General features: G+C 35.4%; 1 protein-coding gene across 4 annotated transcripts in view; it reads right to left on the bottom strand.

Moving 5' to 3' along the window:
- LOC143238683 (protein Wnt-7b-like) overlaps nucleotides 1–15047 on the bottom strand; it is a 97120-nt gene that overhangs the window by 61325 nt on the left and 20748 nt on the right. Inside the window, exon 1 of one of the 4 annotated variants that reach the window (XM_076479115.1) lies at nucleotides 7626–8552. The exons of 2 other annotated variants lie outside the window; for them this stretch is intronic. In XM_076479115.1, the coding sequence (XP_076335230.1) occupies nucleotides 7626–7702 (77 nt within the window). In that variant the 5' untranslated portion in view covers nucleotides 7703–8552. Of the gene's footprint in view, nucleotides 1–3316; nucleotides 3799–7625; nucleotides 8553–15047 lie in introns of those variants that run through there. One more of the 4 variants, XM_076479116.1, reaches the window with a different exon arrangement.

The raw sequence follows: 15047 nt of genomic DNA on the forward strand, positions 1-15047 counted from the left end.
TACGATACTACACATCGTGTTTAAAGAACATTAAAATAATATTTGCACTCGATTTGTATATATTATAAACTAACTCAAACTGCCAGATCTAAACACATCTGAAGAAGACCCTAAAAATAAAACATTCGTAATTTGTATATATTATAAACTAACTAAAACTACCAGATCTAAACACATCTGAAGAAGACCCTAAAAATAAAACATTCGTAATTTGTATATATTATAAACTAACTAAAACTACCAGATCTAAACACATCTCAAGAAGGCCCTAAAAATAAAACATTCATGATTTTTTTTGTAAGATATGATTACGTTGAATACATTAACTTAACTAATGATGGTATGTCCTTTCTTTTATCAGATAAAACTGAAAAGTACGTGAAACAGTACAAGTCAAGAATATTGCGTATAACGAGAGTTGATACTGACTAGAGTTCGGTGCATAATAAATTTATTTTGGAAAATGGAGTACACATAAATATGGAAATGAACATTAATATAAAATGAAAACATGTCAAGGCCTCCATTCAAAACTTGGAGATAATCCAGGAGCATAGTGTCGCTCGAATCCGAGAGCAGTGGATAAAACGTTACCAAAAAATGAAAACTTAACATTTGAATAGAGGCTCGGCATAGTCAGGTGGTGAAGGCACTCGAATCGTAATCTGAGAGTCGCAAGTTTGAATCCCTGTTGCACCAAACATGTTTATCTTTTCAGCCGTGGGGGCGTTATTATGTGACCGTCAATCCCACTATTCGTTGGTAAAAGAGTAGCCCAAAAGTTGGCGGTGAGTGGTGACGACAAGCTGTCTTCCCTTTAGTCTTACACTGCTAAATTAGGGACGGCTAGCGCAGATAGCCCTCGTGTAGCTTTCCGCGAAATTCAAAAACATTTGAATATAAATTAGGGTTGAGAGCGCTTCAAGCTGAAGAAGACAGATTGACACCAATAAATAAAACTTTGCCGAAGCACCCAATAACATCTAGGAGCCGAGCTGTGAACACGTAAGTCTGCACATAAACCTTATAACACCATATCATTACATGTGAGAGGTAGAGGATGTTGTTTAACACTTGGAATACTAAAGAACTAACATAAACCAAACATAAACTGGTGAACAGGGAATAAATGTTAAATATGGGACTCAATGAACCCGGGACCAGGAAACAAAGTTTAAGTGGGGCGAGGTGACTATGATAAGCAAACAAACACATCAAGAAAACCAAACCAGTCTTAAAAACAAAATCAAACAGTATGTCTAAGACTACGCTTAACACACTAAAGCTCTCTTATGGTGATGCAAGTAAAACTGCTTTAACAACTTAACACATAAAGTTTGTCTTGAGATGGTACAATAACAGTGTTTTAACAAATTAACACACAAAGGTTGTCTCAGGATGATAAGAGTAACATTATTTCGACAAATTAAGACTCGATTGCATTACGACGATACAACTAACGCTCGTTAAACAAAATAACACAAAGGTTGCATTACGGCGATACAAGTAACGCTATTTAAACAAAATAACACACAAAGATTGCATTACGGCGATACAAGTAACGCTATTTAAACAAAATAACACAAAGGTTGCATTACGGCGATACAAGTAACGCTATTTAAACAAAATAACACACAAAGATTGCATTACGGCGATACAAGTAACGTTATTTAAACAAAATAACACAAAGGTTGCATTACGGCGATACAAGTAACGCTATTTAAACAAAATAACACACAAAGATTGCATTACGGCGATACAAGTAACGCTATTTAAACAAAATAACACACAAAGATTGCATTACGGCGATACAAGTAACGCTATTTAAACAAAATAACACACAAAGATTGCATTATGACGACGCGAGTAAAAACATTTCAACAAATTAGTATACGAGGACTCGATTACAATTATACAATATTTTAATAACAAACACACGAGAGCTGCACCTCGCTGGTCTAAGAAACAACACTTCAACAAGAGTTAATTAGTTTATGTTAGGACTCGTCAACTTGTCTGCTAACAGAAAATGTAAACCGTGTTAACAGTTTGAACACAACAACAACAGCCTACTGTTGCGTGCATCATCAACTTGGAGTTTACATCTCCACTTATTCAAAGATCAGCAGACAGTTATCGTAACAATTCAAAAAGGTTAAGACAGAGAGGTGGGAAAAAGGGTGTCCTTTTCATCATTACAACGTCCATTATATAAAAGCGTTGAAATATACAAGCGAAGATTCAATGTCGCTGGAAAGTAGGGGAAGAAAAACAGTACGAATGACGGGCGAAAAGCTAAATCCAACCGTATAGTTTATACAGTTTTCCTTTTATTAGAAAAGCTAAATCCAACCGTATAGTTTATACAGTTTTCCTTTTATTAGAAAAGCTAAATCCAACCGTATAGTCTATACAGTTTTCCTTTTATTAGAAAAGCTAAATCCAACCGTATAGTTTATACAGTTTTCCTTTTATTAGAAAAGCTAAATCCAACCGTATAGTTTATACAGTTTTCCTTTTATTAGAAAAGCTAAATCCAACCGTATAGTCTATACAGTTTTCCTTTATTAGAAAAGCTAAATTCAACCGTATAGTTTATACAGTTTTCCTTTTATTAGAAAAGCTAAATCCAACCGTATAGTTTATACAGTTTTCCTTTTATTAGAAAAGCTAAATTCAACCGTATAGTTTATACAGTTTTCCTTTTATTAGAGAATACCCCCTTTTTGCAGTATTCCTTGATCTTAAAGAAGTAACATTGTATTTTAAAACTGTCGCCGAAGCAATATTTTAACTAACGTACTATATATATTTATATACACATATTTATGAACGTTCGGATATGGCCTAGTATTTAGAGTGCGTGAACAGTGGCTCAGGTGGTTTGAGTTCGCATGAATCACGGACTGCATTTTAGGGCTGAGCGAGCGATATAAAAACAACTACAGAATCCTACTCTTCGGTCAAACAAGAAAGCCTAAGAGTTGGCGGTGGGTGTTGTTGACTCGCTACCTTCCTTTTAAGTTCGCATTTTAAGGACGCTTAGGTGCAGATAGCCCTCTGTCTAGCTACACGTGAAAATTCTAAACAAACAAAATAAAACATCGACAGAAATAATTTATAAATCAGACTCGAATCTCATATATTAATAAACTCAACATTTAAAACTGTCTAGTAAGAACTTCTCCACCCCTAACCAACCAGGACTACCTACACATTACAGCGTGGTTTCTGTGCTCCAAGTCCTGGAGTGTTTAAAAACGGAACACACAAGTGGATATAAAAAGTTATAAGTATTTTAAAATGGTTCACTGACCTCTGCTCTTCTACATTCTTTGTAGATTTCTGACAGACGTTTAATTTGACCTCTCCGTCTGTTGATAGTACAGATGTCTTGTAAACAATGGTGATTTGTATAGCCCAGACCAATGAAAAGGAACAATAACCATACTCACAAAAAAAAAAAGAATTTTACAGTGTAATATAGTTTTACAATGAACGTCAGTGGTTAATATTAGGGGTTAAGCTGGTAAATATTTCTTGTTCATAACATTTCATTATAGTCATTTTGAGACTTTTTAACTGTTATAAAATTAATACCATTTGGAAGTAGAAACCTGTAAAGAGAATAATTTGGCGTCACAAAATTTTTTTTAATAAAATGAGATCAAAGCACAATGAGCACAATAATATAACTTAATTGAAACTCGACGTATTCTACGTTTATACAGAAATTTGTAAAACTAATTAGTGCAATAGTGCTGTTAAACAGTTTATGTTTCCTTGTTAAATCTATCATGTAACTACACACTACTGATTATGCTTTTATTTTACATATAATACATTGACTTAGTCATACACAGATCGGTTTTTATAATTGCCTATATTTTTATTATTTCAAACCAACCAAGATTAATGAACAGGAAGAATCAAAGGATAGAAGATTCTAGAAACCAGGTGTCATTAATAATAAAGAGACGATTGTTACCAAATTATTTAAAACAAAAAATACTGATACCGGGAAATATATGTTGAATTTGTTCATTATATGTGAAAGCGCTGTATTTGCGAGAAAATATAATTCGAACGTATGGAAATGTTTAGTTGTATCAGGAAAGTACGTGATTTCCATAAGAACCAACCACAATAAACCGGTAAGTTTAGAAGGTCTATTTTGATTAAAAATACAAACAGAACTTCAGTAGTTTTATGAACTGTTACCTACAGTGGAAATTGCGAACCATATAATGTTTCAAGTAATGTGAAGGAGTCGAGCTAACTTTAACTGTGTTCGTATTAGTTAATATGTCATTCAAAAGCACGTGGCACGAATATCTTGTAAAGCTTTTATGTATCTTTATGTGGTGTTTCAGTAGCATTTATGAGTCTCATAAAATGCATGCATTTACATGAAGATTGCCATTTTAAAGTATATGAAGCTGGAAAGAGAGATTGTGTTATTGTGTTACAAAAAATGTAAGACCGTGTTACGGTGGCATAAGATTCTTAGAATGTTACAAAACAATAAAACTACTTTTTATAAAAAAAAACAAAGAGACTCTCCCTCAAAGCCTAAAAATCTAATCGTGAAGTGTCTGAGTGTGTGTGTTTTCAGAGAAGAGCCATACTGGAATATTATTGGGTCTATCGCAGGGAATCGTATCCTGGATTTTAGAATTATAAGTTTGTAGACATACTGCTGTCTTACCGGATGAAATAGGCTATCTGCGCTATGCTCACTACAGGTATTGACACCCTGTTTTTAGCGTCATAAGTGTTTAAACTTACCACTGAGTCGCTGGAAAGTACAAAAGGTGTAAAAATGACTGTAATAAGTGAAATATAAGATACAACGACAGCAATTAGTTTGAAACTTTTCTTATCTTGATCCACCCATCTCCACCCCAAAGATAAGCTCACATTTGGTTACTAAAACACAAGTTAGTATTTTACGTTCTAGGTTATTGAATGATACAACATTCGCTTAATTTATGATTCCAATTGTAACAGAAAATCGTCACTTCGTCTTAACATAAGTTTTTTGTTGTAATCACGTAAGGTGTTTCAGCACTGTTCGTGACAGCACGAGTGTCACTCTGCATTTTCATTAGTAGTGTAACAATTGGCATTATATTCCGCCTTAAACCAGGTACAGACCCATAAAAACCAAATAGCTACAATGTATACACATGAACTTGATGGGTAGGTATTTTATTTCTTTAAAGTTTATAGATGGGGGAAAATCGTTATTTATACTATCAGTACGGTTATGTATGAGGACAGCCCATTCATCAACGAATTGTTTTATTTTTTTCATCATCAATTACTAACTGGTTTCAAAAAGTGCGTGTATAACAATATTTACAATAAGATTAACGTACCGCTTCTGTGTAGGTTGGACATTTTTTCAAACGTTTGTTATATCAATCAAGAGGGATAGGAAGTGAAGGAGTTAACTTCCAGAGGGATGAGCCACTAGTACATGCAGCACTATTGTGGGTATGTTTCGCTTAAATTAGAAAACCAAATCGTTTCGGCTGGGCGTTTCTCATCTTTAAGCTCATCAAACACAGAAGACGCAATAAATTACGTCGGTTATAAGACTGTCATATTCAGAAAGTGGGTCGAACAATAAGCGTTTATAGAACGAGGCGTGGACCGCATATGTATGACTTTAAATTGTAATTTTTTGTTGTTGTTGTTTTTCACCTGAGAAGTAGAATTGTGTTCGTAATATAACAGACGTAGGTTATATAATCACAAATTCCTGATACAAACCACTTCTTCCTGATACAAACTACTGCAAATCATGTACAAGGATGATATTATTACAAGACTCTTTTAGGTAGTTTCATGTTAAAAGTATTTTCTGAATAGGTTTTAGCCCCGTTAATGTAATTTTGCTGTGTTAAGCAGTGAATTCATCTTTAAATACCTCATATAAGGTGCACTTGACTGAAGTGTTCTTTTCCATAATACGTTAAGAAAATACTTTCTTTTCATCCCCTGAAATATTGAAGTAATTTCAGTTAGTTAGTACCAGTGTCACGGTACTAGAAAGCTCAAATAAAACAAATTGAATAACAAATTAAACTCACGGGTATATCTGACATTTATGTCGGTATTAAGACTGTTCGTCGACTCGGTTATTTCTCTTAACCTGGACGTTAACATACACTGACCCAAACCTCCATCTGTGTAACACTATAATAGTTTGAGTTTCTTCGAACAGAGTGACTGTTGAGTCAGGTCTTCTACTGCAAAACTTGTTAGAAAATCACTGAATACAGAACCAAATAATACAACTGCATCTATAGTAAATATGTTAATTGAAAGAGGTATTTATGTAATCTAACATACAATAAACAAAATAATTTAAGTAAGTAAGTTTGTTTGTTTGTTATTAAATACAGAGCTACAGAATGGCTATCAGAGCTGATCCCACCGCGAGTATCAGAACTCGAATTGTTAAAATTATTAGCCCTGATATTTCTCACTGAGCCACGAAGGGGGCCTTCAAGCAAAACTGAAACATACAAACGAAGTTAGAATATTTCAAGAGATAATAAAATATTTATAAATCATTCATTGCACATTTCTGTAAACTGATTTCTGTTATAAGTTGCATAAAATCATAACTTTTTAGAAGGCACAACCCAAGGTTATTTTTTCTATGTTTTCAAACTGTTTCAACCAGTTGCTTTAGTAGTTTCACTACATCATGTATACTTTTTGTACAATAAAGTTTAATTTTTTCTAAACTTTTTTATTTTTTGTATTTCTTGCAGGTGATTGAAATAAGGGATTAGATTAGGGTTTCTCTGTGTTGGTATTAAAAAGTGTGACGTAAAAATCCCTTCGTCATCTGCTAATGAAGGAATGTTAATTCACATTTAAATGTTTCCATAACGGGTTATTAAAAAATGTACTCGTTGTGACAGTGGACATAATTCTAAGATTAAATCCTGATTCTGTAAAACCAGTCATATTTATTTTACTTGTCAAACGGTTTGATATTTCTTCCAAACTCTATACCTCTGACTCAGCGTGCTATAGACACCTTACGTAATGTTTAGAGGAGCGAACCACGAAAATCAAATACTTTGCACTGCCATTAAAATAGTAAAGAAAAAGGATTGGTTATATTAAAAAAAAAAATATTAAGGCGACAATGATGTAAAAATATATTGAATATTTCAAAATATTAAAGTTGAGATAACAAAGATAAAAACATAATTGTATATTTAGTAATCATACCAGCTTTGTTTAATTACCTCAAAATCATTTTATCAAACTCTTAGGTTGATTTTATGTACAGAACGAAATAGTTATTAACTTATTTATATATATGTTCATGTGTGCACACGTGTGACTCGTTCTATAGATACATAAAATTCGAAATGATTACATTTTTTTCTACGACTAATGTTTTACCGAGTTCATACCTCTATACTAATTATTATCTAATAAAAAACATTTTTAAAGTTTCTTTACACACTTGTGTATGAGTAACGCATGAATAATTAATTCGTACACCTGTATAAGTTATATTTATAGAAACCCTAAATTAACGTCAACTCTCGTCATATGTAATATAATTATCAGAAACGTAATTTCTCACTTACCGAAAGCTTCCGCAGTCTTGGAGAAGCCAGAATGTTGCGAGAAAAAGCAGGAAGCGCGCTCTCCGCCACCTAATCATTTTTCAGCACTCGAGGGGCATCTTCCCCTTCAGTACTGGGACAGTCAGGATGTAGGGGCTTGACTAGTATTTCATAAACTATTGTCCTAACGTGACAGGAAAGATCGGTAAAACAACATCAAGTCTTATGTAGATTCTTGTGATGAGATGCTAGTGATAGGATCACCTATCTATAACTTCCATCACTTTCATGGTTAAACTTGCTCGTCCAATCGTTACCTGGGTATCGTTCGCTCTGCCAGCTGAATTCCAAGTACTTTAAAGAAGGTGAGAGGCCGCCTTTCAAGTGGCCGTACGCATTGTGCTTTGTAACGCTGCTCTGATTGGCTGGTTCGTCCTCGCAGAACAAGGTAAGCTTTGGATCTCCAACGGCTAATTTTGCATTCTTAACGGTAGGCAGCAATGACGGGTCGTGACAAGCGCGCGGCTCGGGAAACCGTAGCCTACAAGGGTCACACGCTGCTGTTTACATCGCTTCTGGACTTACGCTCTAACAACATGACTAACACCTTGGTTAACAAACTCCTAATAAGGGTGGCAGAAGTTTCGAAACACTTGAAATCTCGAACGCCGTCAAATAATCTATCAGATCAGAAACAACCTCATGAATACCTCTCAGGCTTAGGTGACATGTCACTCACTAAAAACAAATGTTGTGTAAATCAATTCGAAATATATGGTTTTCAGGCCCATTTCTCTCTTCCTGTGTGTATTCCACTGAGTCTGCGTCGAAGCAACTTTCTTTAACAGGCTTCTCGAACCTTTATATCTATTGTTTTATTTAATAACACAACACTGCTGACTTAGGATTAAAATCAAACCTATTACCTCTTACGTCGTAGCTGTCCAAGCTTACACTAAAACCCAATTTTCAGTGATATTTACCAAGGAATAAGCAGCTGTTTTAAACTAAATTATCGTTGGTAAAACGCTTATAATTTTCTATGAACGTGTGACGTCATTTCTTAAGTGTAGTACTCACGTATAGCATCAGGGAAATACCGAACCGGAGAAAACACTTTAAAGTTAAATGTATATGTCTTGAAGAAGGGATGTTGAGACAAAATGTCCAATCTGGTCGACACCGCTTGTCTAAAAGTTAACAGTCTGTATAAATACAATATCCTTACACTTATTCAGCCATATAGATACATTATAAATTTTCCTGAGTGAGCATTAAGCCACTAAGTTGAATATATTGAATACGCTTTTCTTTAACTTCAGAAGAAGATCTAATGTGGACTATAGGTATATAGATACTGAGCCCTTGATACGAAGTTTGATACGTGTTAATTGTTTACAAACACTAGTAACTCCAAACAATATGTAGTTTTTCAAAGTGCTACTATTTACTTGGGATATATTTTTCCTCGAACAGTGTAGAAAAAGGTAGCTTGAAAAGTTGAGCCAGTTTAAATATCGTTGTTAGTAAACGTCTGGTGAGATAAAACCAGTCAATAATTCTTCATTATCAGCTGTTCAAAGAGTTATCATTTCATAAGTAAAACTATACTGTTTTTAGGTTCATTAGCAATCACGTCCATGAAAAATATATTATCGCGGGATTCATGACCTGTCATGACAACACAATTATTATTAGATTAATTTAAAATCATGATATATATATATGTATATATGTAGTTATGGGATACATTCATAATAATAACAGCAAACTACAATTATGAGGTTTGTTGACAATTAGAACAGACATAAAGTGTATTATTGTAGGGTTCTCTTACAGTCAGGACAAATATATATCTTACTCAGGTGTTCACCCACAATCACAACAAACAAAAAAATATATTTTTGTGAAATTCACAATTAAAAGTATATCGTTACGGTCAGGATCTTTTGCTTATTGAAACCCGACATGGTCAGGTGGTTAAGACGCTCGAATCGTAATCAGAGGGTCGTGGGTTCGAATCCCCGTTGCACCAAACATCTCGCCCTTTCAACCGTGGGGGCGTTATAACGTACGGCCAAGCATACTATTCGTTAGTAAAAAAGTAGCTCAAGAGTTGCCGGTGGTGGTGATGACTAGTTACCTTCCCTCTATTCTTACACTGCTAAATTAGAGACAGGTAGCGCAGATAACCCTCGTGTAGCTTTGCGCCAAATTCAAAAACAAAGAAACAAACTATCTCTTGAAGCTCCCTGGCGAAAATAAAATAAAAAATTTTGACACCTGAAAACAAAATAAGACAGTCATTAGCCCAAAAGAAAAGTGAAACATAATTTAAATAATTAACCTGTAAATGTAATTTGTAGCTCCAGCTCTAAACTCAAAGATTGTATTACATTTTTGTCAAACTGGAAGGCACATATAAACAAGCCGCGAAATTTAATAAGCACAAAAAATTACCAATGTCTAAGGTTGAGGCACCCTTTCAGCTTGAGATCTGGGGCAAATGGCCCTCCTGGCTCTATTCTAACTGACCCTAGTTACGATATTCACTAACAATCACAAAGAACAAAAAATATATTATTGCGAAGTTCATTGACAATAAGAATAAACAAAGCTCATACATCCATACTTTTAAATAACGGAAACCTAACACACTAAAGTATTAATATGCTATGATAAGCTGCAAAGTTATTAGGACTTAACTACCAAACAATCACTAGCTACGTTAAACTTGACACATGTTACGAGTTGTTTTAACAGATTTATTTCGTATTTAAATAAATCTGCAAGATAATAAATGTGACACAAGTAGGAAGTTATTGACAGTGTGCATCAACAATAACAAATCACTTAATCACTCGCTATCCTCGTACTCTGTCTTGTAGTTCCAGTCACCTTCTAACTACGCATCCGCCCAGTCTGTCGACCATATAGACCCAGTCTTGTAGTTCAGTCCTCTTGTCATTATCAATCTTCACAGTCTGCTGACCATACAGACCCCGTCTTGTAGTTCAATCCTCCTTTCACTATCCACCCTCCCTTTCTACTGCCCATATAGACCACGTCTTGTAGTTCAATCATCTTGTCACTATCCACCCTCACAGTCTGCTGACCATACAGACCCCGTCTTGTAGTTCAATCCTCTTGTTACTATCGACCCTCACAGTCTGCTGACCATACAGACCACGTCTTGTAGTTCAATCATCTTGTCACTATCAACACTCGCAATCTGCTTACCCTATAGACCACGTCTTGTTGTTCAATCCTCTTGTCACTATCCACCCTCACAGTCTGCTAACAATTTCGACCCAGTCTTGTAGTAGTACACCTAAAGTATTGTGACATACACGTTGAGGGTTACATTACGATACTTTCTAAGCTAAGTTCTCATTTTTCACAATTATAAGAGCATGAAAGAGACAAAATGTTTGCGTTTGAAGAATGTTCCACCTACAGCAGTGAACAATATCTGTAAGGCAAGACAAAGCGTGATTCCAGCAAGAGAAGAAAACAACAACAAAAAACATGCTCAATTGGATACCAGTAGCACGCGGGAGGTGGCAGAGGAAGTTAAACATTTTATTACTGCAAGCAACCACTGAACACAGCAGCGAATTGAAAGTAAAGTAATAATTTTCCTTGAGACTATAAAGAAGATAATTCATGCACTTTTATATCCAGCAAGCTGACACAGAGTGCACCTAACTGAACAGAATATGACCTGTTGGAAATTGTCTAAGCGGTGTCTGGCAAATGATTAATGAAATTACGTCGTCCAAATTACAGACGACGGTAACTACTTAAGTGTTCACAAAATTCTGGACGATGTACTCTCGTCCTAATGATGGTATAACATTTCGAAAATTACGACCAGTCTGTCACGAATGTTTGTTAAGGGATTTATTATAAGGTGGTTGTAAGTTACAGCTGTAATGGTAGGTTAACAATTTGGATAATGAAGATAAATGCCAAGTTAAAGTCTGCATAAACCAACGTGCTAACACCACTATATATCAAGAATACATCATTTTTGTACAGTTATAATCTCAAAGCCACGTAACATTTATATCTTTGGGTCATCCAAATGAAGCTTCGAAAGTGGTCCATCACAAACTTTGGAAAACATGGAAAGAGAAGGAAGGCAACAGGCCAGATGATTAGGGAGGTCGACTCGTAATCTGAGGGCCTCGGATTCGAATCCCCGCCACACCAAATATGCTCACCCTTTCAGCCGTGGGGAAGTTATAATGTGATGGGCAATCCCACTAGTCGTTATTAAAATAGTAGCCCAAGAGTTGGCTGTGGGTGGTAATGATCAGTTGCCTTCCCTCTAGTCTTATATTGCTAAATGAGAGATGGCTAGCGCAGATAGCACTCGTGTAACTCTTCGCAAAAGTTCAAAGCAAAGAAACAAAAAAAAAAGGAAAAAGGAAAGCAACTAGTCCAATTTAATTTCACAAAATTATCATGTTATGGAAATAGAACAATACCAAACGGGGCTTTAAGGCCAGGATTCTCACTCTTTAATTATTATCGTAGATCGTGAGCATCCATCAGTATTGTTCAGTAGACTAATGTTTGTGTTGTTACCAAAGGCAGTGAACATCCGTCAGTGTTGTTCTGTAGACAAATGTTTGTGTTGTTACCAAAGGCAGTGAACATCCGTCAGTGTTGTTCTGTGTTTGTGTTATTATCAAAGATCGTCAGTGTTTGTAAGTTGTAACAATTTTTACAGATTTGTGTAAAACACGCTACACTTTTCTGATACTTGCTTTTCTTAAAAGTTCTCAAAATTCACAAATGTTAATTTTCTGCACATTTTATGCAAAGCTCCATTTAATAGTGTAATAAAGTACTTTAATCGCTTCACGTTTATATTTTCAGAGAATTTTAAACTTGTTGTTCAGAGCTCAGTAGTTTTAACTCAGAAGTATCGGTCGTTTTAACGGTTAACACAAGAAAGTATGATACAAGAATAGTTTCACTGATAATTTGGAATTTCTTATTTTACCACTTAAGGTGGCCCGGCATGGCCAGGTGGTTAAGGCGCTCGTCTCGTAATCTGGGGGAAGCGGGTTCTAATCCCCATTGCACCAAACATGTTCGCTCTTTCAGCCACTGGGGTGTTATAACGTGACAGTCAATCCCACTATTCATTGGTAAAGAGTAGTTCAAGAGTTGACGTTGGGTAGTGATGACTAGCTGCCTTCCCTCTAGTCTTACACTGCTAAATTAGGGACGGCTAGGCTTGCACAGACAGCTCTCGTGTAGCTTTGCGCGAAATTCAAAAAACAAACGAAAGAAACAAACCACTTAAAGTCTCTGAGTACAGTTTATGAATATCTAACACACTAAAATTGTTTGTTTCGCCCAAATATAAACAGAAACACATAAATGAAACTGCTGGGCGGGGCCTAATGGCTAGTGTATGGAACTAGGGATTGGAATTTTCAAGGTTCGAGACTCGAAATATTTTTGAAGACACTAATCACTATCATTTGTGAATCGTTATAACTGTAAGAGTTAAATATGACTGTGTAGATGGAAGACAGGGTGGGCTGACTGGTTGCTGTTTCACGGATCAATTGTTATAAGTTCTTTAGTGCCAATACTTGCACAGTTCAGTTAGAAATATGAAATACGTTATATCAGACATGTTGAACGTGTTCCCGCCATCTTTCTCCGACTTTTCGTGTTTACTACACCTCACGCTGATAACAAGCATCATATTTCAATCGTCTCTAAGGTTTTCTACTTACTGGGGATTTATGGAACTGTTAGAATATTGCAAGCACAAACAAGTGTCCCACAAGGAACGTCCAGTAGAGAATACGCAGGAAGTGTGATGGTGATATGGCTGGTACTCAGGATACTGTATTTAAAACCTTCTAGACTTTGCAAGTGTTTTACATTCTTCTCCTCTCATTTACTAGCACATGCTGATATACAATTTAACAAAAGTCTTATCATTCTGGCACGATCTATTATAACTAAACTAAAGCATCTATTTGTGTTGAACTTTTCAGACTTTATCGGTTAGAGCTGGTTTGGACGTGCTTGTTTTGGACATTCTTGCGAAGCTAAACAATGGTTAACCGTCCCTAATTTCAACTTATCCACAGAGAAGACAACTAGTTTCCAGAAACAATGACAATTATTTGACTATTCCAATAGAACATTAGCAACTGAGCATCACTCTTCTAACGTACCCACTTCCCAAAGTGCGGAACGTAATATTGCGACAACGGGACATGGACCATAAATCATTGGATTCACTATCTCATGATACTGAAAAACCCGCTTGAAGTAAAAATGTATCTCAAGACGGCTTGCATGGGTATTAAAAATTTTATTAAAATAAAATACTATACAACGTTTCGACCTTCTTAGGTCATCTTCAGATTAACGTTAACCATACTAGTCATCTTGAGATTAACTATCTTTTTCAAACGCTAATCACTAGGTCACTTTCGGGTCATTAGCCTGGAGATGGTCACGATTTTGACTATTCTTTACATGTGCTTTCAACCTAAACACCCATGTGGGTCAATAAGTTAGGTAGTATCAAAATATAGTTAACGCCGCCTACCACTAGCACAGTGGTGTGTCTGCGGACTCACACCGCTAGAAACCGAGTTTTGATACTCGTGATGGGCAGAGCACAGATAGCCCTTTGTATGGCTTTGTGCTTAATTCCAAATAATCAATCACTAGTTAATGCCAATCAAGACATTATTGTCAATGCTTTGTAGTTTTAATTTATAAAGAGCTGAGTAGCTTTGGGAATACATAAGTTTGTTTATCTTATTTGCAATACCTACTTTTCCCATTTTCCATTACACCGAAGTTCTTCTTGTGCAGATTAAACACATTTTAATTTTAAATTTAAAACGTGTTTGTTATTAGATCTGGTAACGAGATGTCCTTCCACAGGGTCCCTGAAAGTGTCCTGTTTTAAGATTAAATAAAATTAATTAATTAAGAGTAACAAATATTTTTATTTCTCGTTCTGAAGTTCATATGGCATGCGCACATTTTAGTGATATCATTACAGTACAAGTTGCAATGTTAAACGTTTCTTATGACGTCTTTTAATGTCTACTGACTGACTGACACACACCACATTACTGTATAATAGTGAGAGAAATTGAAAGAAACAATGTTTCGTCAGCTTAACCTGGCATCATTACATACATTATCAGGTTAACCTGGTGAAACGTTGTAACCACATAATTTATACTTTGTATCTGACAAGAAGTAAATTTTAAGTTTTACGTAACAGGGTACTTTCTTTAATTATTTTTAAATCAAATTTTATTGGTTTTGTAAGGAAATCAAACAGCAAAACTGTTTTCGTGACGTAACCTTTTGTGGTTTTTCTTTATCAATTAACCAAAGGTTCGAATCCCATCAGTGGATTCAACAGATAGCCTGATGTGG

The sequence above is a fragment of the Tachypleus tridentatus genome, chromosome 13 (assembly GCF_004210375.1).
Source record: "Tachypleus tridentatus isolate NWPU-2018 chromosome 13, ASM421037v1, whole genome shotgun sequence".
Classification (NCBI taxonomy): domain Eukaryota; kingdom Metazoa; phylum Arthropoda; class Merostomata; order Xiphosura; family Limulidae; genus Tachypleus; species Tachypleus tridentatus.